Source organism: Panulirus ornatus, chromosome 24 (assembly GCF_036320965.1).
Source record: "Panulirus ornatus isolate Po-2019 chromosome 24, ASM3632096v1, whole genome shotgun sequence".
In the NCBI taxonomy this organism is placed as follows: Eukaryota; Metazoa; Arthropoda; class Malacostraca; order Decapoda; family Palinuridae; genus Panulirus; species Panulirus ornatus.
The window spans coordinates 8,547,755-8,572,350 of record NC_092247.1 but is presented as its reverse complement, the minus strand read 5'-3'; the positions used below and the strand labels follow the sequence as shown (position 1 = coordinate 8,572,350).

The 24,596-nt window shown below is 44.5% G+C and overlaps 1 protein-coding gene across 3 annotated transcripts; it reads left to right on the top strand.

Moving 5' to 3' along the window:
• The first annotated feature begins 1,528 nt into the window (after nt 1–1,528).
• LOC139757086 (uncharacterized) lies at nt 1,529–24,209 on the top strand. Of its 3 annotated transcripts, XM_071677151.1 has the most exons (8): nt 1,529–1,629; nt 2,058–2,245; nt 15,119–15,367; nt 15,651–15,835; nt 15,928–16,033; nt 16,283–16,441; nt 16,556–16,795; nt 22,464–24,209. In XM_071677151.1, exons 3-8 carry the CDS (start codon nt 15,119–15,121, stop codon nt 22,581–22,583), a joined length of 1,059 nt encoding a protein of 352 aa, XP_071533252.1. In that variant the 5' UTR covers nt 1,529–1,629; nt 2,058–2,245; the 3' UTR covers nt 22,584–24,209. The 3 variants fall into 3 exon arrangements, with proteins under 3 accessions (XP_071533252.1, XP_071533253.1, XP_071533251.1); XM_071677152.1 differs by lacking the exons at nt 1,529–1,629; nt 2,058–2,245 and adding an exon at nt 12,636–12,871 and having other exon boundaries at nt 22,467–24,209; XM_071677150.1 differs by lacking the exons at nt 1,529–1,629; nt 2,058–2,245 and adding an exon at nt 12,637–12,871.
• Nucleotides 24,210–24,596: the final 387 nt, after the last annotated feature.

The following is a 24,596-nucleotide window of genomic DNA, read 5'->3' as shown; positions in this document are numbered from 1 at the left end:
CTTTCATCTATCTATCTCTTGCGGACACAAAGAAAAAGGAATTCTAAAATCTGGAAAAGAAACTTAATGAATCATAACTTTATATTTCCCATGTCCGTTCTAAATGTCGACCTGAAATTTTCATTTCCAGGACCATGAAAATAACATGCCATCCTTGGTTCCTAAACCTTGACTGAGCCCAGCTGTACAGCGGCAGGGGAAGACAATTCTTACCGACAACTTTTCCTGGACTTTCCTCTATTTCAGTCGTAAGTAAGAGAGTGTGGATCAACCAGGACATTGAGAGTCTCAGACTCAGGTACTCAACAGGTCTTTTGCCTTTTGCAGTATCCTGACCGCGTTGTTCTTCCTTCCTCTCTCATTACCATTCCGTTCGTCTGTGATTCACCCATCGACCGACCGATCTGTCGGAGCAATGAGTGGCGATAGACATGCCCAGGAGACGCACTGAATAACAGGAGTGGATAGGAAAGGAAATAGACAAAGACCCAAGATTCATGGAAAAGCTGAAGGATGAGGAGCCATTGTGAGGGTAGGTCATGGAGCGACCTGGCATTGGTACAAGGTAATTGTATATGATAACGTGACAAGATGAACGTATACAGTCAAGAGATAAGAAAATGTGCACAGAAGAGACAGAAGAGAGAGACACGTATATGGTGAAGAGACAAGATGAATTCATTTAGGAATGAGGCAAGATGAATTAAACTGATCAAGAGACAAGATAAATCTATAGTAAAGAAAGGTAAATGTATATAGTCAAGAGACAATGTGAATGGACACGTCAAGCAGGGGTCCAGTGGTCTATTAATACCGCGTCAGACTGGCGCTGGGAGCCGGTGCGTGACTCGACACAGTGTCGGTCAGAATGAACCCATTTTTTGAAGCAGTGAAGCAGTCGCTGGGTATAGCCGGTCCCTCGTACAACAGCGCTAAAAATATCCGCAGTTCCGTGCTCGTGATCCCCGGAGTCACGGGCTGTATACCGGGCATGGAAGACTTCTTTCTCTCTGGCTTAATAATAGAACCGTCGTTCCCCCGCTCCCCGCCAGGATTTGGTGCGTTTATTTATAGGTATTGATTGCCGGGTGGAGCTCACCTCACACCAACAACCGGGAGGAGCTCACCTCGCACCAACAGCCTGGAGGAGCTTACTTCTCACCAACAGCCTGGGGGAGCTCACCTCACACCTCCAGCCGGGCGGTGCTCACCTCACACCTCCAGCTCGTGTATTATTACGCGGGAATTATAGTCTTGCGCTACAGTTAGCGTCCGCCTAGAGTTACGTCCTCATTAATAATAGGAGGTAACTAAGGCTTGGGGCGATGGGTCACCCCCTCTCCTCTTCGTAACCTGTAATCTGTTGGGTCTTCCTGTATCATCCACAATAGGGAAGGCGTAGATTGCAGGTAGCTAGTGCACTGTGAAGGAAGGGAATCAACAGTATCTGTTTCTGTACGTATTTGGTGTCCAGATGTTTTTGTTTTATATACTTTTGTAAGTTTACCGTCTTATTTGGGTATGTCTGTGTAATCTGTTGGGTCTTCCTGTATCATCCACAATAGGGAAGGCGTAGATTGCAGGTAGCCAGTGCACTGTGAAGGAAGGGAATCAACAGTATCTGTTTCTGTACGTATTTGGTGTCCAGATGTTTTTGTTTTATATACTTTTGTAAGTTTACCGTCTTATTTGGGTATGTCTGTGTGTTATGTGTCTGTGTTGTGTTGGCGTGTACGTTTTTTCTTTACATACGTTGGTGTATTTTTGTCTGGTTCGTCTGCTGATGTCTATAAATGAATTGCGTGATGCTATGAATAGCCCAGGACCCAGTCAACTCTCCTGTCACTACAATTTTCATTTCTATTATTACTGTTATCATTATTGTTATTACTATTATCATCAGTAGTAATGGTAGCAGTAGTAGTAGTATCATAATTATTACCATCATATCAACATCATCATCATCATCATCATCTAATTTCTTCCAGATATCTTAGCCATCTTACCTTTCCTTTTTTGGAGACTGTCTTCACTGACCCAATTACGTTTCCTTCTAGCGAACGGAGGCTTGTCCAGTGCGAAGAAGCAGGTCTACATTTTCTCATTCTGGACTGGAATTACTACTCACTCTGGCGGAGCTGGACAGGAGACACGCGAAGCTTATAAAGATCCTTGATCTCAGAGATGTGTGGGAAATAGACGAGGATCGGGCAAGAATTCCCATGCCAGTGCAACAGATTTTCGGGTGAGTGTATCATATGTTCATAAGACAGGCTGTCCGAAGCAGGGTGACGAGGACGCCGTAATAGTTACATAGTCGTACAGGGAACGGGGTTTTTTTACGGATGGCGTCTTCCTCACTATACTTCCGACAGCCTCGCAAAAAAAAAAAACTTGCACTAGAATGTTGATCTAATTCCTTATGTAAGGTGGGATCCAGATGCTTATGGCGTCTCATTATTCATCTATTGTGCAGCAGCTGTGGCAGCTGAATATGTAGTAGGAAACAGCAGCAACATCTATCAGAAGGTAACATATTCTGACAGTTAACAGAACTGGGCAACAGATACACCCACGTCGCTTCCCGATATGGCGGAGTCAATAGACGTGAGGTGGTAGTCACGACAGCCATTACCACCGAGAGGTCTGGGTCCCAGAACTGGAACACTGAACTGGAACTCATGACTATAAACACTACTTATGGAAATTTGGACAGAAGACGGTCGTCGAGCTGTCGTAGAAGACTGGAATTCAGGGGCAGTGGTTAAACAAATTGCAGTAATGTTGGAGGACTGGAAACCTGAGAAGGAGATAATGGCACAGCTCTGGATACCTGGGTGATGTCCAATAGACCAAGACTTACCCGAGGTTTAAAATGGGGTTGTCACACGAAACTATGAAACCATAGCCAAGAATCTCCAGATGATTGAGAGGTCGTGACTGACGCATCATAGCAGCTATCCTGGTGGGGTGGGACCATGAGAAACGGTATCGCCTACACTGCGCTTGACCACTGGAGGTAAAAGTAATTGCATACCCATCGGAACATATCGGAAGACGCTTCTACAGATGACTAGGACATGCCATCCTAAGCGGTTAAACTCAGCAGTTCACACGAACATACTTGTTGACGAAGAACAACGGCGTTGTTAGATAATGGAGTGTATAAACCATAAGACATTTCCGCGGTCATCTTAAACATACACTGGAGTAAAGAAGAAATTTAAAGTAATGATTTAGAATAACTTGTTCTCTCACGCCCCGTCGGGATCTCCAGGGAGAGACCCAACTTGAGGTAAAGGTCAGTGTAAAGCGGGAACTGTGTAAGCCTCTTACTCCCTTACAGAAATAAAACATATGTTGGTGATGGTACAGCGAAATATCCTTCAGGTCGTGGAGAACACAGATGTCCTCCTCAGCAGGATATTCTCCACCACAAGAAGGATATAAAGAAACAGTTGGTAATTCTTTCTCACTTCTCGTCTCACATCTTTGCTGAATTTCCATCAGGTCTAACAACAAAGGAGGAGAGAGGCGGTCGAGGATGTAATGTTCCAATGCACGTTGCCTTAACCCTTGTGTTGCCAGCTGGTGCTTACTGAGGCGCTTCTGTTATACAGTGTTGTGCTGTGTTGGATATTACGAGAGACTGTGGAGGTTTGGGGGCTACGTGATGTCTTGCGTTAGGTGAAGCTGTTTTAAGTTTTACGTTGATTGTGGAATGATACGAGTGTGTGATGATTTGCTGATGACGCGGAGTGATGTCTTTGTTTTTGTTGATTTGTTGAGCTTCGGTGTAAGGCGGTGACTAGCATAGACTGCTGAGCGTCGGTGCAAGGTAGCGTCTGATACAGATTCATGTGCAATGCTGTCATATGATTGTGATGCGTCGTGAACGTTAAATGTTTTCTAGCGTGTGTATTGCGTATCATGTTTGCCTATGGTCTCCAGGTAGAAGAGAAGCAACGACACGGACAGGTTTCCTTCCCACCGCTAGTAATATACATACCTGGAGCTCCTGCTGACCATACTGACGCGTCTTACACCCTGGCATATCTGTCATAGGGTCCTCCTCCCCCAGAAGACGACGAAGGCTCACCTGTACACAGGAATTTCTCGGGTCATATGGAACCCCACTCGAGCCTTTCTATTCGCCTGCGCCTCCTAAATTCCTTCATGACGTTGAGCTCATCGGTCGCCTCTGCTTCTGAGAACCGAACCGCATCTTTTGAAGACTTTCCGCTCTCCTTCTAACCTTGTTCCCGGAAGTCTGATGGAGCATCTTCATGTTGTTATTAGGAAATGTCCGATACGCGAGAAATGGGTACAAGAGGTTACACGGGTGAGTCAAAGTGGATGCAGTTTCTGAGCCACTATTTATATATATATATATATATATATATATATATATATATATATATATATATATATATATATATATACATATATATGTAGAGAGGAGACAGACAGAGAGAGAGAGAGAATGAATGATTGCTTTAATAATTTTCTGAAATATTTCAGTGATGCATTTATCTTGATCTTTATTACTGGTGTTATGAACATATCATTCACTTGCGTCCCATCCTCTCTAACACATAAGAATTATGTTAGTACACACACAACCATGTAGCAGTGGTTCCTCCTACCCTCGTACGGCTCCAATATTCCTTTCACAAAGCTAAGGCTGTCAGTCTTGCTCCTGACCCGAAGGAAGTTACAGCGATGAATCCCAAGAATACATGACTGAGTCTTTACATTCATAGTCTTCATGATGGCGACGCTGAATCATGCACAAAGTACGTCTCCAAGTCTATAACATAGTTCTATATCGCTCTTAGAGGGTGTGTTCTGACATGACTACATGTAACAACCAGTGTGATGAGGGGGAGGTAGAGTACCGCACCAGTGCTTCCTTCGCCCTGTGGGCTGATGCAGGACTTCTCCTGCACCGTACTACACCGTACTACTGCCCGCTGCGTCCTGTTCGATTCCTTAGTCAGACACCACAGGAGCCACACCTGTGCGCTTGTGTGGAGCGGAGGAAAGCCTTAGAAAGAAGGTAGTGAACAGAAAGGCATAACGATGTACATAAACTGACTAAGATGTTCAAAGAGCAGTTCGCCGCAGGCGGGGAACGTGATGATGTTCCCGAGAGAAGTGAGTGCGAAGCGTCGCCCTGCTCCCTGGTTATCGTTAAGAGATGTTAGCTATTGTGAACTAGTCGGTCGAGGGAATTCCTGGATCCAGCAGTTGATCGTTGTTCGATTCCCGCAATGGCAATTCCAGGGACACGCAACTGCCTCTCGAGGTCGAGCCTGGTCATGATAGTCCCAGAGAGAGAGGCAGTGACCGTCAGGGTAAAATGTAGATGTAGCTCGCTAGTCAGGTGGTGTCAGACGGAGGCTCAGTGCTGAGCATCCAGCCACCAACGCACCAGTTGGAGTGGTAGTGTCACCAACATGGATATCCACCAACTCGCTGAGCAAGACTCGTTCCTAGTCCTACCGAGAGAGAGCTTGTTATGGCACCGAACTGGCCATTCATCATCATCAAAATGACCAGGGCATGATGAATGGTTCAGGTCGGTACCATAGCAAGTTCTCTATACAAGGAACAAGGAACGGATTTTACTTGTCGATATGCATGTCAGGGCGATGGTGGTCGGTTGTCTGAGGCTCACTTTGACGAAGGAGGAACTATAAAATCCTCACCTGTTCGAGGCTTTGGATATCGATTTTAGGGCGAGGTTCTTCACTTACGAAAGCCTCCGCCGTTCGTGAAAGTCTCTAATGCCTTCAAAAGGATCTCGGGTGATAGCACCGTCAGTTGGTGTGTGAGATCCAACTCGTGATGTTTGGTTGCACCGTCCTGGGAGCCTCTGGGGAGGTGATGGGGGCTAGTTCCTGGACTTCATGTTGTTCAGAAGTTAACAGTCTGCCTTTGCAAGTCGGTTCATAATCTACGTGGAGGTTCAGAGTCGAGTGGTAGCGTGACCTGAGACTGGTAAGCCCAGTAGAGATTCTATATTCTGCTACAATGAGTAGTTTCATAAACCCTCTCGTTACTTTCTCACGAGGATGTCGTGTGGTTCCTGTGCTATAAATCACGTTCGTCGTCTGAGAGATTTGGGAGTTGCTTTATGATATTTAGCAGGAATATGGTTGCTGTCAGGCGCTTGACCTGCCACTTTTACCAAGCCGGAACAGAGAAGGAAGTTACGTGTGTAAGTTGTGCATAGCTGAGGGAACGCTCATTGTACTCAGCCACCCGGCCTGACTTGGTATGTTTGTTATACATACGAGTCAGGGCGCCTCATTCAGATGTGGTACCTCGTTGTCATCATACTACAACGACGACGACTAAAACCAGACGTTCGACATCATCTTGAGTGATGTCTCAGATGTCAAGATGAACAAGGACGACCAAGCGGAGGGCATCGACACCCAAATGTTGCGACGCTGGAAGTATGTCGAGAGGAAGGCTTTCACTTGAAGACTAATGATATATATATATATATATATATATATATATATATATATATATATATATATATATATATATATATATATATATGAATATGCCTTACGTCGTTCGGTCATTCACTGGGGCATTTATCGTAATTGATGCTACTCCGTCAGTTCCATGATAGTCCTCTCATTTCCTGCAGCAGAATGTTATCATTTCGGAAAGATTTCAACTTGTTAATGCAGTTTGAGGCGCAGACTCAAGCTGCAGGAGACGCATGAAATGGGTCCTGGGGTGACCCTAGGTACTGTGTTAGGAATGTGCATTGTGTCATTGTGTCTTCCGTCTGTCATGCTTGGTTCACTACTGTCACTATTGACTATCACTCATCACCTTCACTACCATAGTTGTGCTTATGTCTAAGTCTTTTTCCCGTTTTCCGTTCTCCTTCTCTTTCTCACAGTTCCAGTAAAGACAGCCTTACTTCAGGACTACTACTTCACTTCTTTCATCTTACTAACGCCTAGAATCTCACAAAGTCTTTGTATTTCGAGTGACGTTAAATTTCTGATCAACTGCTCCATTGTTTGTCCTACATAATTCACCTGCCGAATGTATGGCCAAATTTATTTCTATCTTTACATCGTCTGAATTCACACAAAGCCTTCTTGTCCCCTTTAGTGGCGTATGTCACAACGAAACTACCTGGCGGAGAATAGTTATTGCTCACTACAAGGTTAGGTTGTTGCCCTGACAGTTGAATGGTTCAGTGTGAAGAGTCGCTCTGAGTCGGGTCTTCGAACAAACGATTCGACTCCCCTGTAGCTGACACCGGGTCAGTCCGGAGATAACTAGCACCAAGTCTGTCCGTATCTGACACACGGTCGGTCCGTAGCTTATACCAGGTCGATAAGATAGAGAAAATATGGTTCCTTTAATCAGGAAATGTACAATGAATACTTTCCTCTAACACTTATGATAAATAGAACTAGTACCTATTCGGTAATCGACTGTAAAGATAACAAAAAAAAAGTGAATTAAGCTTGATTCTGAACAGGAGCCATTTTTCATAATTTGTAAACTAATCAAAATAAAGTTGTAATTAATACAGAGAAGTTAGAAGTAATCACAGAACTTTGCCCTCGCTCCACAGCCTCTTGAAGAAGATTAATGATTAAACTAGTATATATATATATATATATATATATATATATATATATATATATATATATATATATATATATATATATATACTAGTATATATATATATATATAATCTTTGCAGGTAGCGGTGGCATACAACCCAACTGGGAAATAACCCTCCGGGCGGGCCTCCTGTTATGTTCCTCGTGAAGATAAGAACGAAGGTGCCGAGGGAACCATTGATGATGTTGACAAAGTGACTATTTCGACGTTAATGATGACTCAGACGACACCGACGATGCTTATAACAACTATGATGAATACGACGAGGAATGACGAAGACGCTGCGTTGTGACATTATTGCGTTACCCACCTGTTTATTGTAGTAACTGTGTCGCTGTTACAATTAAGTTTATCGTTATAGTGCTTCCATCTGTCACTATATTACTCGCCTATATTACTAGACTACTTACGTCTATCGCTATATTGTTCACGTTCATCGCTAGACTACTTACATGTATCGCTATAGCGTTCACGTTCACTGCCTGAGTGCTTACGTCTGTCGCTGAATTGTCCACATTCATCGCTTGCGTATGTACGTCTGTAGCTATATTACCCACGTTGATTGCTTGAGTACTTCCGTCTGTTGCTCCACGGTCACCGCTTGAGCAATCACGGATGTCGCTGTAGTACTTAAGTCTGCCAATATCTTATCAGCGTTTATTACGACAGTAGTTTATTTCTAACAACAGCAGCTGCCTCCCCTCGTCTCCAACAACAACTGTTTTCTCATGTCTATTATGGAGGATCATACAGCCTCTCCAACACCAACACACCCAATACACAAGCCCATGTATAGAGGCAAAGTCCAAAAGCCACATATAATGGTGACACTCGAAGCTCCTCCCTCCACACAAACACACACACACACACACACACACACACACACACACACACACACACATACACACACTCACCTTCACTATCTTCTCCTCCTCCTCCCTGTATCATCACCAACACAGTAGTTACCTTCGCTAACACTACCTCCTTCACCATCCATTCTATCTCCACCACTGTGTCTATCACCACCACCTCCACTGCGTTCTCCACTTCCGTCACAAGCCACACTTTCCTCCACAACCTAAAAGTCCGCCACATCCTCCACCATCGTCTCCACCACCGTCACCATCACCATCTCCAATACCGTCACCACCACCATCTCCAACACCGTCACCACCACCATCTCCACCACTACTGGAGGCAATCAATAGTGAGGGAACTCTGGTTTGTGTGGGAAGAGCAACAGTGAGAGTGTGGGCGGGCCGCCCCTGTGCTCCCTCTCCCCTGCCCACGCCCACAATGCTACCACACCCACAGCAACACCAAGCCCACAACACTGCCACTCCCACAGCATTACCAATCCTAAAACATTACCACGCCCACAACACTACTACGCTCCCAACACAACCACTCCCACAACATTATCAATCCTAAAACATTACCACGCCCACAACACTACCACACTCCCAACGCTACCACGCCCACAACACTACCATGTTCTCTTCCCCGCCTACTCTCACAGGGCCATGACGCCCACCGCTTCGCTAAGGCAACACAACAGTAGCACAGGCATGACAGGCCGGCCAACACAGTATTGCTGTACTGCCAACATCCCCGTTGACTTAATGTATTACACATAATGACTACCCAATCAACACGGATGGTAATACCTCCCATGAGCAGTGTATTGCAAACTTTTCTGCCGATCTAATGAAACACATTGACCCACATTCAACACAAAGAACACAACGATTCAGAATTGGTAAATAGGTCACTGTGACCCAGATATAACAAAATGGAGCACATCAATCTATTGATAACAAATGGAACACAATGCCTCAGAGTTATCTAATGTAACACAAAGACCCAATAGACTGACACACAACTACCTTGATTTAACGAAAGGGTTTTATCCACTATAAAAAACACTCACTTCCACAACACTGTCAGTCCACAACACTGTCATATTGTCATGCCCACAACACGACTAACCTCACTATACCACCACATTCAACCTCACCACAGGATCAGCGCAATTGACACAAACTGCGCAATAATATTCACACAATACCGCTGATCTCACTGTACCACTATTCAACACAATATCAGTATCAATGACATGCACACATCACCACAACCTCACAACCTACACACACATACAACAAAAGTAAAACCAACAAAAATGCAGTACTTTACAATCCTTTTTGCACTGTGTATACATTCACAACTTCTTGCAATTAAACCTTTTCTTTCTTTCGACCTTATCAGTATATAGCTAACTCTCCACTCAGAAAGTTACCTTCATCTGCACCTTACTCTCCTCTAACTCTCCTCGGAATGAGTCTACATGTAGTCTTCCTCCGTCCCACCTCCCCTCACTAGACCTATGCCCCTTCCTGTACTTTCTTCGCCCAAAGTCATCAAAGTACTTTCTAAGCCACAAATGGTAAGGCGTATGGTCCGGATGGCATTACCTCCCCGTGTTGTAAGAGAGTGTGGTACTCTGAGCTACTTCTGGTTCTTCCTCGCCCATATTTTCTCCGTCTGAAGCTCAGACTCTCCCCTTTCCTTGGAAACATGTCTTGCTGCTGCCCATCCACAAGAAAGGAGACCGTTCTAACTTCCAGAGTCGCCCCATCGTTCTCACTTCTTATTATTTCTAAAGCGTGTCAAGCTCTTCTAATTCTCACTTATTTTTAAAAGACTCTTAGAATTTTCGTCTTTTCTTTAGTGGTTCACCAGTACGGCTTTCGTAACACAAGGCCCAGTGGCGATCCTCCCAGCGTCTGTGGCTCATTTCTAGTCCTGTCATATCAAGATCAGATAAGACTCACATCCCCTGACCCTATTCACTCCATCCCCGAAATTTCTACTCAACATACATCAGTTCACTCTCCCTCTTCTCCTGTTTCCCATACTCATCGTTTTTTCTAGCGCAGAAAGTTTTCCCTCTTTTAATCTTGACATGTACAGCATCTCGGAATAGGGAAGCAGTAACCAGGTTTGATTCAACTGTTCAAAAAATGCAGTTTCTACCTACATCTCTATCTAATTCTCATCCAAGTCCCGCTGTAAGATTTTGAAATACTAGAAATGAACCTCAGAAGACATTGATCATGTTTAGCATGACAAAATCCTCCAGCCTTTCATGGAAACTCCCACATGATGAACATCATAACATTTGCTTTCCAGTAGTTAAGAATATTGTATAGGTGTTACAATTATCCTTTTCTGTGAGCAACTTTTTCATATCTACGGCGCCTTATTCATTCCGGAGCACTGCTTGTATATCTAGAGTAGCTTTTCTTTCACTTCTTTACAAGACAGAGTGAAAAAAAAAATTCACCTTAGTAATTTTCTATGCTATTCTTTCCGCTGTGATGTCATTAATTTCTTATTGATTTATAGACAGATTTTGATCACTGTTCCATAAAGTCTCAGCCACTAAGACTTGGAGGCATAACACATGCTTCCCATAGTTTTCTGTTGGCATCCAGTCACACGAGGATTGACTATTGGGATTGCTCCATATCATTTGAAAGTGTTGTAGTTTAATTCTTTCCTCTTTTATCTTCCCATCTTTCTATAACCTTCTTACTTTTAAGACTCAGGCCTACAGACACCTAGGGAGCTCAGATTCATCTCTTCTGCGTCTGTTTCTCATACTCTTATTTTTCCGCATCTGGGAGGGACGTGTTTTTGTCCGTGATGCACGGGATACCATGAAAAGAATAGAATATTGCCATTTTCACACTACTATTACGTCCTCTATATTCCCACATTCACAAAATTTCTAGATCCACAATACTGCGATATCAAAAATACTTTGAACCCCAAAATACTGCTTCCTCAAGTATGTTGTCACGTTCACAGGGTCACACATTCGCAATGCTGCCAGACCTACAATACTGTCACTTCTATAGTACTACATATCCACGTACTGCCATTTCCACAATATTTCACATCCACAATGATGTCATTTCCACAACACTATCACTTCCACAACACTATATACCCACACAAAGCACTATATAATTAACACCTCCGCAACACTACAAGACCAACACCTCCTCCAAAACGCCGGAAGGACAAGACATTAGGGTAAGGTGGCCATGGCTAGGTAATTCCAGAGTGAACATAAAGACCTATTAGGGAAGCCTGAAGGTAGAATGTTTAGTGTAGGGTGGCTATGGCTCGATCTGGTTCCCTCACATACAGAGTAAGACCTAAATGATAACTGCACACTGTCATGCGAGTTACACCTGGAATACTGAGGTTCTCGCCTGTAGACATGATGATGTGCACGTCTGGTGGTAGTCGTAGTGGTGTGCCTGGGTGATAGATGGCTTGCTTGGGTGGTAGGTGGTTTGCGTAGGTGTGTGTGTGTGTGTGTGCGTGTGTTTATGTGTGGTTTGCGTGGGTGATGGGTGGTTTGCGTGGGTGGTGAGTGGTATGCGTGGGTGGCGGGACCAACAGTATATTGCGACAGTGTCGAGGCAGCGGAGGGCTGTAACAGCTCTCTCTCTCTCTCTCTCTCTCTCTCTCTCTCTCTCTCTCTCTCTCTCTCTCTCTCTCTCTCTCTCTCTCTCTCTCTCTCCCCGTCTATTTTTAGAATCTTTTCCCAGTGGAACCTTTTCGACGTTGGGTTTTGTTTCCCATGACCCTAATGTCACCCCTGCTTCAGCACCATGACGTCAGACCTTCTACAAGACCAAATTCTCTGAACGAAGTAGAGTCCCGGCCCAGAGGAGATAGCTCATTGGTTGGACACTTGACGTCAGCGGCGTCCTGGGCTCTCACTGGTGGCTGCGGCGCGTAGTAATCAATAGTTTACCAGGGGCGCAGCCAATCACTGCAGATCTTACATTCTCGTCCACCCTAAATAGATGAAAGAAAGTGTGAATCGGGGCGCGTAGGAGGATGTTGTCTGCGCAGTGGAAACGGGTATATAAGGCAGGGAGAGCGGTCCGCCACCACTCAGGCTGAGAGAGCAACGAGGAAGTGACCCCCACGAGGAGAGGCAGAGGAGGACGTCGACGAGGTCCGGCGCCACACTAGCAAGAAGAACTTGGCATCTGACAACCTTGTGTGAACACTCGATCTCAGGAACTTTGAAAAAAAAAAGATACACATAGTGAGGAACCTGTCGATCAGTGATACATATTAAGGAGGCGAAACGATTGTATTAACTCGTGCATTTAAGGTAAGATGGCTGGGATATTTGTTGTGTGAATGAGAGTGAGTGTGTCGGGAGACTTCAATGCTAGGCGGGACGGGTAGTCACCGGAGACCGGCTTTATCGCCAGTGGGTAAAAGGAGTCTTTCTTTCCTACTGTCAAACATGAGTACATATCGTGTTTATGAACTGATTGAACATAAAGACAGACTGATTACACATATACATTCAAGAATATATGGGACTTTTTACTTCCGTCTGACACGAACACTTGACATTCTTTATATGGAAATATTTTCGTCGTTTTGACTTCGAGCTCATCTGCTGATGGTTTCTCCAGTCCACACCTGTGAGGCCCAAACTTCCATGACCTTTCTGGTGAGAGTGTTCCCCCCGCCACCATCGCCTCCCACGGCTATAAATGGAAAGACTATGACATTTCCCATTAAAGGTCCGGGAGGCTAAATCGAGACGGGCTCTCAATGATTGATCATACCTCTTGCCCACTCCCTCCCCCGCCTGCCACTCTGGTGTTCAAGGTATGGGTGCTGTGGGTACACTGGTATGGAGAGTGGTGCTCTTGGAGTATGGTGGAGGTCTAGGGAAGTGCTCCGGAGGTAAAGTGGTGGCACAGGAAAGTGCTGTGAGGGTATGGTGGATATATTGGCGGGTGCTCTAAGCGTGTAATGAGGAGACTGGCGGTTGTTTAATGGATGCAATGGAAAGACGTAGGAGGACTGGCTGACCCTACTGGGGAAGTGCATCACACTCACTGGTGTACACAACACACATGCTACAGTCACCCGTACCTCCCATGGTATTGGTGAATGTGTAACTTTCTCTGAAACTTGTGTGGCGATCATTTCCGTTCTCGGAGAACGTCATCGCCCCGGGTTAATCAGCCTCCTCAGCACACGACGTTACGAAGCTAAAGTACAACGGTACGACCCTTAAAAGTACGTTGGTGGCTTGGCCTTTGACTTGATCCTTAATGGGCAAGTCAAAGGCCAGGCCAACAGACCTGAGTTCGCGCTGTCACGCTCAAGGGTCATACCGTCATGCTACTAAGACTTACCTTTGTGCTCAAGGATTCTAATGGTTCACAATGGTCGTCCTCCACATGAAGCACGCAACAATTTCAGCGCCACCATTACTATGCCAACCGACTTCATCAAAAGAGTCTAATTACTTAGTAGTCACGTATGGAACCTTGACCCTTGCTTCCCAGCCTGTGTAGTGTAGCATGTTCTTGTGCCTCCACAAGCTTTTGGCACGAACAGTTCAAATGATCGCGTGTTGGAATCAGGCAGTTGGAAAAATATATGAAGAATTCTTTACTTTGTCTTGTTACAAAGCGACACATATTATCTTGGCACGATCTGGCTAATTAGAGAATATTAGCGTTGGTCGATTGAGGTTCTTAGGTTAAGCTGGAGTAAGCTAGGTTAGGTTAGGATGAGCTAGGATATGCTAACTTACGCTAAGTTAGGTTAGGTTGACCAGGGATAACTTAAGCTAGGCTAGAATAGGAAGAGCTTGGATAAGTTAACATGAATTAGTTATGCTAAGCTAGGTTTCGTTAGTGCTTTAAGGTGAAGATTTAATCTTCAGGACAGTGGCAGGTTCTTTCATCCCTGTTGTGCTTTGTGAAGTAAAAGACAAATTTCACACATGATGACAGTGCAGATGTGCTTGTAGATGTTGGTCATACTGGCAACATCGATTGGTGACAGTCTTGTCCCTTCTTTGTCTGGTGATTATAGCGTCTATATTACACAACGTATACATGACTTGGTCACTTGGCTGTTGACCAACCACTGGGCTTGGTGCCTAGTGACGAGCCAAACCAAAGGTCACCACACTGTCACTGGACTCTAAAGTAATCATTAGCTTTTTGATGAATATTCGTGTTTCCTAGGTATTATGCTATTTAGTATATGATATTCCTAGGATCTACCACTGTGACAATGATATAATGCATGGAACTTATTGAGGGCCACTCATATGATACATTTTCCCCGTACATAATGAGACAGCCCTAACTCATACAAGATATCACAAGACAGCCTTACCCTATACATGATATCACAAGACGGCCTTCCTCCTTACATGATATCACAAAACAGCCGCACCCCGTAGATGATATCATAAGACAGTCTCCTCCCGAACAGGATACCACAATACAACCTTACCATGCTTATCATATCACAAAACAGCTGCCTGCCACACAATCTACCGAAATACTCACGTCAGTATCCTGTTCTGCGTCCGCAGATGGAGACAACACGAGTGCTAACTTCCCTGTTGGTACTGACCCTAACTGGACCAACCCTGGGCTACCCTTACACTAGGGGCGTTCCTGCCAGGGCTAGTGGTCGAGGGCGGGACCAGATGCTGGACTACAGCCTTGGGGACTACCTCGGGGGCTACTCGGAGCAGGAGCCGCAGCAGTATGGCGTGCCCGAGTATGAACCACCCAGCCCCCGCTACACATACGCCGCCCAGCAGCCCAGAATAAATGCTGTAAGTGAACTGTGTATGTGGAAGGTTTCTCTTCGATATATATCTTAAAAAACAAATCTAGACGTCTATGTTCATTCATTTCTCTAAATATTCGAATAAAATAAATAAAATAAGTGAACTGTGGGTTGCAGCCACCGTAGACTTTTTTACGCGCAAGTGAATCGCGGGTTGCGGTAACCGTAGACTTTTGCACCGCTCCAACGCGGGTGAAATAATACCTTCGTTTTCTTTCCCTTCTCTATGTATTATTGAAAGAGTAAATCACGTTTACTTATGTTGTCAGGAGGTTCTCGCGGCGCTGCTACCGTACCTGACCGCTGCCAGCGACGACTACGACTACGACTATAATACCTACAACGACGAGGACGGCACATGGTACGACGACACGGCCAACGATGCCGACGCCGACAACGTCAACAACCAAGACGCTGCTCTCCTGCAGCTTCTCCTCAACCATCGCGCCGGCAGGTAAGACAGAACAATTTGTTGACATCCCTCTCACATAATATATCTTGTAAACAAACAAGAAGCTGATATCATCTCAAAATTAATTCGAGCAGTTCTTCCCCCGTCAGATACTCTCTGGAGGACCTGGAGAACCTGGAACGCGAAGCTGAGATGGAAGACAACACTGAGAACCAGCTTCACGCCCTCATGGAGAAGAAGGTAAGGCTACTGAGCCAAAGATTCACTTATCTAACATTCAGTCTTCCTTCGAAAAATCTATCCATCACTCTACTCTCACATATACCGTAAAACCTTGGAAATATAAGCCTGACCAATGAAATAACTCACCAGCTTCAGATAAATCGAAATAATAACAATGATCATGAGACTATTACAGCAGGGTCAGTTTAGGAGCACATCTGTTATTTTCCCGTAGTCTGTAACGTTCCATTTCACTCTTGATTACAGATTAATAAGAAATCCAGCATGCCCGTTTTGGGAGGCCGCTTGGCTGTAGGCACCAGACTCCTGAGGAAGGGACAGAAGGAGGAAGCATACGATATCCCCGCAACCTCTGTCAGACGACCAGTCTTTGCGCGCACCATCACCACCGAGCCAGAAGACCAGGTACATACACATCCACGCTAGTCAAAATTTACACAATTTTTCACTTACTGAAAAAGACATTTTACTTGATACCAAGCAAGTATCTAACGCAACTCTCTTACGTTGTTTTGACAGGGCGAGCCACAGTCCATCAGCAACAATAACGGCAGCTCACACAAGCCCCAGGTAGTGAAGAGAGAAAGCACTGGCAGCAGCAGCGTTGTTGATGTCTCCAACACCGACAGCAGCAGCAGCAGCAGTAGCAGCAGCGCTGGCAGTGAGGCTACAGCAGAGACTGTGACTATGACGCCGTACATGCAAGACCGCTACGAGGCCTTAAAGAAGTACCTGGACAGAGAGAGAAAAGTTCGCCAGGTGAGATAACGTTTTTCAGTTTAGTAATGATCTCACGTTCTAGTTTCTCTATTAAGCTAAGGAGAAAAAGAGAGACGGCTAAATCAGAGAGAGAGAGAGAGAGAGAGAGAGAGAGAGAGAGAGAGAGCGTTCTCGTAGCATTTGCTCTGTGTGAAAAGGTATGTATGTATGACGTTTATTGTGGATTTCGAATCTCCATATATTTTCCTTGCCTTGAGATCAATGTCTGAATTTTCAATTCTCATTATCGAACGTAAAAAGTACGTTGGGACTTGCGTCATGAACGTGAGACGACAAACAGTCGTGCGACTTGATCATGCTGCGGTACTTTTATCATACGAAAAAAAAAAAAAGAATGTAAGATGAAATTGGTAAAATATCTTTCCAACGGCCGTACAGAAAATAGACATATTCATTGTATATGTAAGTTTCATATGTTGTGATGAATTAGGAACTGTGAATATCAACATAAAGACACTTTAATGTGTGTTTCCGGACTCCAGTTGGATGTGGTTACGTCGAGAGTGAAAATTCACCGGCAGGGCTTAACCATCGTCTCTTGACGAAAGGAAGTACATTCTCGTCGAGAAATTTCTCCTCCTAAAGGATTCCTCTATTTCTCTGCTTCTGATTGCAGGGCAGTCTCGAAACTGTAGACACCCACAAAAGGGGTTTTCGAATTGTATGATTTGTTAATACACTCTAAGGAGTTAACATGTATATTTTGAATGATGGTTCAAAGTTGCCGCTGACAGCCATAATGACCTTGGCAGTTAACAGACCCGAAGCCCAACAAACCAACTTTGTTTTCCATTTTCTTACTCTCTGTTGTTCATCACACTCCCGAGAACCCTCGAAGATACCTCTTCCAAAGTCTTAACTCCCAGTACCCGTCCCACCAGTCAGTCAACTCACCTGAAAACGCCTCCTAGAAATAAGGACTCCCCAAATTCTCCAACTCCCAGAACCTGTTCCTCCAGTAACCATTCAAAAAAAAAGATATTCATTGGATCTTGACAGAGACTAAGTGTTACAAGGCCACCAGGCTGAGACAAAAACACATTGGCTCATAGACTTGACCCTTGCTTCAAGGTCAGACAAAAGCACCACAAGGATTCCCTTTAGGAGTATTGGTGTGGTTGGGTCATCTTCGTAATGATTATAATGTAAGCCAAGAGAAGCAACAAGGTCCTGACGTTAGTACAATGTACGGTATAAGAAGCCATGCTATTCAGTACTAAATTTTAAGTACACAGAAAGGTGCATCATTTACTAAGTCGACTAGATATGTTTCTGTTTCGCAAACACTTGCGTACTGCCTTCGAGGAGAGGCGAGCTAATCTTTATATCACTGTCACGTGCCAAGTCGATCACGTACACACTCGAAGAAAAATTCGCACAGCGAAGGTCGAGCGTCGTATTTATTCCTGGCCTCAACACACTCGACGTATTACTGGCCTCAGAGCCTCAATGCATTGCCGTCCAACCGATCATATTCAGAGGGAATATGCACACGTGTCAATGTGTTTGTTTTTTGCAGCGAATCGTAGATACTGAGCCGAATTACATAAGCTTCCGTTTACTAGCATTTTTAGCACAACTCTTTCCATTAAATAGTGCAAAATATACTTTCCAAAACATTTAGTGCAAAACCTGTACTATGTTATTTAACTGTACAGCCGACACGAGCTAAAAGAATTCTATCCCGTCGCAAAATAAACTCGTTTACAGTCGACGGCGTCGAACAACTGGTTCATCTGTCCCAAGTCTTTTGCAAAATATTACTTTACTTTCCCTAGATACCATCAAATTCTTTATAATACTACTTACTGAAATTATATTACAACTGACTGATGGTAGATAAATCGTAGTAAAGTTCAATGTAAAGTATTTGTTGGAACATATGTCGTAAGAACTGGTTCGTAATGACTCGATCAGGTTTCGAAGTTTCGTCACGAACATGACACTTGCGGTCTCAAACTTACTCGTTTTCTTCTTTAGAAATACATTGTATTGTGTGACCCCGGAAGCGCAAGGTGGGCACGTATCCTTGAGAGCATCTAGAACTCAGGATAACAAGAATTCTTTTATCACAATAAAGAGAATGGAGGTTGAACCATTCATAGTTTGGAAGTAATCATTTCATTGCGTAAAGAACAGGAGGAGCGTGAGGGAAAGGAAACGCGAGTAAAGTAGACACAGGGAGACGTAGAAAACAGGAAGACAAACCGATGAACAGTGAAACGAAGGTAGACAGCGAAAGGAGATGGAATCAGAGACCAGGAAGAAGAAAATTGGGAATCAGAGAACAAATAGAACAATTGGGTGTTCATATGAAGAACAGGGAGAGAAATAGGCAATACTATGAATAAGGGAGACGACTCAGAATTATAGCGGCATTGAGCTCAAGCGCAAGTAAAGAAAAAAAAAGAAAAGGCGAGGAGCAAGGATGAGGGACTGAGTTGAACCCTAGACACATCGGCACCAGCACGCCAAAAAGTCTCCCTGGCAACCGTAGATCAGTCTTGTACCCGCCGCCCCACTCGTATTCTACCTCTGCCTCAGCCATCCACTCTCTCCTCTTTCCCTCAACTGCACGTACGGCTGACTTTTTTTTTTTTTCTATATTTTTCCTCTTCCTTCCCTGTCGTCTGGTTGCTGTTTTTTCTCTAGCATATTCTCCTCCTTTCTTCCATCTTCCATTGCTCCAACACACCTCGCGACTCCGGAATGCATTTACATCTATATATTGATATAAACTCAAGATATTTAGTGCAGTATGTCATGCACCGAGGGAAGGGGGAGCACAGAAATAGGACTCGTCGAAAAAGAAAAAAAAAAAGATTTAACACCAAAATAGCCAAAGCACCGTGCAATCAAATGTCGTCATTAGGATTGGTAACGATAGATCCTTAAATCCTACGAGGACATTAAAAAAAAAAGTTTAGGAAAGCACCGTAAGCAAGAAGCGACCACCTGCCGCCTTGTTACAAGGACGAAGATGGCATGGCAAGAGAGAGCGTTGGTGTTCAGCTTATTGATCCCGTGTATCATAGTGGGACACTCCCCCCCCCCCCCCACCAAATCCCCTCCAGGGCTTTGTGGGGGGGAAGGGGGGGGGGGTGTAGTGGGTGGAAGGGACTAACGTTTCTTCTGTACATCAGTGTCTCATTTGTCCTCCTGTTAGAATGACTGTAAATACCTCTCTCGCTTTTACCACCTACGACTAAAATGCATTTAATCAGAACCATGATACATGTATTAGTGAACTGCAGACACGACCTTTGGAATCAATGACGAATTCGTGCAGAAAGCTGGACAATGAGTAAGCGAGTGTCATGGCGGGTGGCAGCAGGAGAGGACAGTATACCGCCGACAGCTGGTCGCCAGGCAGCGAGGCCGCGCCTGTAAATAGAAATGTTTCCATAGAGACGCAGCAACACGTCGTCGTTATTATTACAGGCGCGCTGGCCGCTGGCTCCCGGGACACGGCCCCACCATCGCTCATACTTCATGTTGTCATTCGTTAACACTTGCTATTTTCGTGCACGGCCTTGTGTCTCGATGAATTCCCTCCGTCAACGAACCGTGTTGGTGACTGCTAAATTTACGAATGGATTAATATGCATATTTTCTCTTCAGTTAAGCCATAACGTATGGAAGTACTCGGTCATTATGTCATTAGCCTTGATATCCTGTACTATCATCCCACGCCCGACCAGTGTTGCCAAATACCACTCTGCGTGCGGATGGGATCCCTCCCACGCACTCCCACGTTAAAGCTGAATCTTGTACTTCCTCTCTCTGCTCTCCCTCCCGCTGTGAGGGCCCTCTCACTGAGCCGTACTATATATAAGTACGTATCTAAGACCATTTTTGGAGCCCACTCAGCCACGTCTTACTCTTTTTAGTTAGCAAATGAGTCTATTTGGGAGATGTGGTTCCTGGAGGATATGTTGCCATGGTGACGAAAACCAAAGCAACCTGTTGGAGGTCCTGTGTGGGTGGGAACAGTTGCCGAACACCACGATCGCTTCCAACTACATACTTTTCCATCTTGCTTTTCCTAATACCTTTGTCGTATCTAGAGCATGAAGATAGAAGCTTAAGCCACTGTAATCCATAATGTATCCACTTGATCCTTGTGTTAGGTAGATTTGGTGGAGATTCAAGAAAAAGATCTTCAGATGGCATTTTCCCCCGCCCACACAGAGCAGGTTAAAGAGCGATAGAGCCAGTGTATACACCGCCCTCGCACTCCCTCTCGTTGTTTCATTTATATACAGTCTCTCTCTCTCTCTCTCTCTCTCTCTCTCTCTCTCTCTCTCTCTCTCTCTCTCTCTCTCTCTCTCTCTCTCTCTCTCTCTCTGTTCCCCGCCAGGCTAACACAAAGTCGAAAGGCTTGCAGGTGAGCTTGTTAACCCAAACTTGAGAGTTGGAATATCGGAGATGACAGTATATGGGAACTACTTCAATCATATGAGCTTAGAACCTTATTCTTTCTGTAGGTTTCTGCTTGCTTCATCTGTGAGCGTGTGGAAATCTTATCCATTATTACAGGAACATGTAAGAAAGAGCCTTATATGCTAGTGTTTCAAGCAGTTTCATTTAATACATGGGTTTCTATACCATTAGCTGAGCTTATTGTTGCTTAATCTGAGCATATGGTAACTTCATTTCAACACATGGCACGTTATTTTCAATTGCGCGTTTAAAACAATCTTCGTATTACTTTCATATAGGATTGGATAACCTTCTAAATCTTAAATTTGAAGTGTAGTCACCAACATATTTTCCTATAATATTCGTATATCCTCATCTACCGATGAAGCATAATAGTATGCGAAGACGAGCATAAGGAAGAATGATCATGTAAGGTGGGCATGATAAAGAATAATGATGTAAGGTGAGCATAAGAAAGAAGAAAAACCTTGGGAGAAATAAGCAGGCTTTCGGGAGCCCTTGACTGAAGTTTGCGCCAGGGGCTTAAAGTCTCCTTGTCAAGTAATCCTTCAAGAGGCTCCTCTTCTTCGCTACTTACGTATACTTGGTTCTTATGACGTCAAGGAAAGCAGATGCAATGATTGGCCAAGGGGCCTGATGACGTCAAAGCTATACAGAACGATCGGTGAGGGGGCTGCGTGAGTTAGGTTAGACTACTAACGCCCACATGACGTTACTGTATCGTCGTATTACTATCATTCTTCGCTGTCGTCCTTGAGATGTCTTTTTTGTGAGATGATAGATATCAGAGTACATGCTGAACGCTGTGACGTCTATGGCTCTTTATCGTGTATTCTGTGTAAGTGTGTAGGGTGCGGTTGGACGGTTTGTGAGTGCGTGTGGTTGTACGTGGACATGTAACTGAGTGTGTTGTGTTTGTATGCTACGTGTGTGTAGCGTGACGGAGTGGTTGTGAGTCTTGAGTGGCGGCGGCTGGGTATTGCTAAGTTCTCGTGTCTCATGCATTAAGGAGAGTGCGGTAGCGACTAATGAGTGCGTGTGTGAATACCTGATGTTACAGATCAATTGTGAAGATAGGAACACCACCGTCCGTTTCGTGCTGTGTCAGACGATAAGAGAAAATGAACACTGTGCATTTAATATAGTTTCTAGACTGTAGTGTAAAGCTGGTTACTGACGCGTCTCTTTCTTTCTCCTTCTCCAGCAGCAGGATATGGAGATGGAACTTCAGGAGCAGCGCAGGAGTGCGCCCCAGAAGCGGTTCGTTGCGGAGCAAGAGTCACTGACACAGCAGCTGGCTAACCTGAAGAAGAGCATGGCCTAAAGACATAAGGTCCCTGCTTGATTCAACCCCTTCATATACCGACCATGGCGGAGCCGAGGACAAGAAAAAGAAAGGCAGTGGTTCTAGTGAGAAAAAGAAAAAATATATGTAAACGAGTCATCATTTCCAAAGAAGCTCGAAAGAAGGGAAATAATTTGACAGTGAGCAAGTACGATGATTCTCTGGGCTGATGGTTATTGCTACACTCGGCGGAGTAGTTATTATTACACAAGAAAGACTAATCGTGACCCCTCCACACGAAGGAGGTCGTCCAAGAAGTGACGAGACGATAATGGCAGACGTCAGCTCACACGTCAAAAAGTCCGCTGACGACGATGAAGACGAAGCCCCCCACAGAGAACCATTTCCTTCAGGATAAGAACCTGGGACAGGTTTCCTGGCGCGACAAGAACAGGTTCTTGATGGCCTGGATAACGTATTAATCCTTTTCTTTTGTTTGTTCATTCTAACTTTCAACAAATGTAAGGCGACTTGGAATCCATGACATGTGTTCACAATCTTCTAAGAACTATCTTTGAAAACGTAGATCAATTTTTTGTACTAAAGGCAGACTTCAGTTATAGCTTACATTATCCTGCTCTCGCTGTGAAAGCATACATGCGCATCTGTAAATACCAGAGTTCACTCAGATCCAAACTGTAAGCTCTAAGCAGGAAGGAGGAAAAGGTATTAACTGATTCATTAAGATAGTTCAGTATCTTGAGCCAGCTCCGCTCACTTTCCCATGAACGCTGGAGTATTTCAGAGTGTCGCACAGAAAGAGCCTTTTTTTCATTATCTTTCTCTATCTAGATATTGATAAGATGTGCACGAATCTAAGCCCTACTCACTTAAAGGTAGGGCTCAGATTACATTGTCTTGTGACAGTGGAAGAGCGAGAGATAAGTTATAAATATCTCTCGAATTAGTCACCTCATGTGTGAAGTAATCTTTTTCATCGATTTTCTCTCATCTTCTTTGGGCATGCGTATTATACATACTCATTTTCTATTTATTCTTCACATTCCATTCAAAACCATATTTGGAGATTTGGTCACTAAAACAAAAATGGCGCCTTAAGGTTTCCATCTCTTGAATATATTAGATTTCCAAAGAGATGGAAGCGAAGGATCTCATGTTTCATACGATACAGTCACCTTTGGGGGAAGCCAGACTCCATTGCCTTTAACATTTGTATACCAGTAATGTTTAGCTATTGTTCCTTCACAGTTTTATTTGTGTATAGTCCAGGGCAGTTTCTTGGACGTTCCAGGAACTGTGCTTGTTTCTGGACGGTCCAGGAACTGACTTGTCTCTGGACGGTCCCGGAACTGGCTTGTCTCTGGACGGTCCAGGAACTGGCTTGTCTCTGGACGGTCCAGGAACTTGCTTGTCTCTGGACGGTCCAGGAACTGGGTTGTCTCTGGACGGTCCAGGAGCTGGCATACCCTGGTGTGTGGGCCGGTCGAAACATCATAAGGACCTGGTCCCATCGACTCCCGAGACCAACTTCTACTTCTCTCTAACGGTATACATATTTCCCCCACCTCTCTCTCTCTCTCTCTCTCTCTCTCTCTCTCTCTCTCTCTCTCTCTCTCTCTCTCTCTCTCTCTCTGCATCTTCCACCCCTCAACGTTTGCAAGACTTTTTTTGTCCTGTGATGACATCAATGTTTTTGTTGAGTTGCGATCCTGAGAACAGAATCTTGTCCCAGTTCTTAGAAGAATGTCTGGCAAGATTTAGATTATTTCGTGCTACAAGTCGTACCTGTTTATATGAGTTACTGGTTATATTTAAATTTTCAGATGAAGAAACTTGTTGAATTTCGCCCGAGACGTTCTCAAGGGCTTCTTTATAAGAATATTGTCATGTCGTTCCAGTCTTTACCTTCACTTGTCTGCTGGACTTGATATGATCCTTTCTCTTATCGGGAGATGACCATGTGTTCTTATCTAGAGGTCATGACGGGTCACTAGAGCCACGATACTGTCGGCAAGACAGAACTACAGTAGC

What these genes read in the sequence shown, in the direction of transcription:
- LOC139757086 (XM_071677151.1), top strand. Translation starts at nt 15,119, where the DNA reads ATGGAGACAACACGAGTGCTAACTTCCCTGTTGGTACTGACCCTAACT. An exon ending in CTCAACCATCGCGCCGGCAG is followed by an intron (nt 15,836 to 15,927) that starts GTAAGACAGAAC and finishes TAATTCGAGCAG; the next exon opens with TTCTTCCCCCGTCAGATACT. An exon ending in ACGCCCTCATGGAGAAGAAG is followed by an intron (nt 16,034 to 16,282) that starts GTAAGGCTACTG and finishes TCTTGATTACAG; the next exon opens with ATTAATAAGAAATCCAGCAT.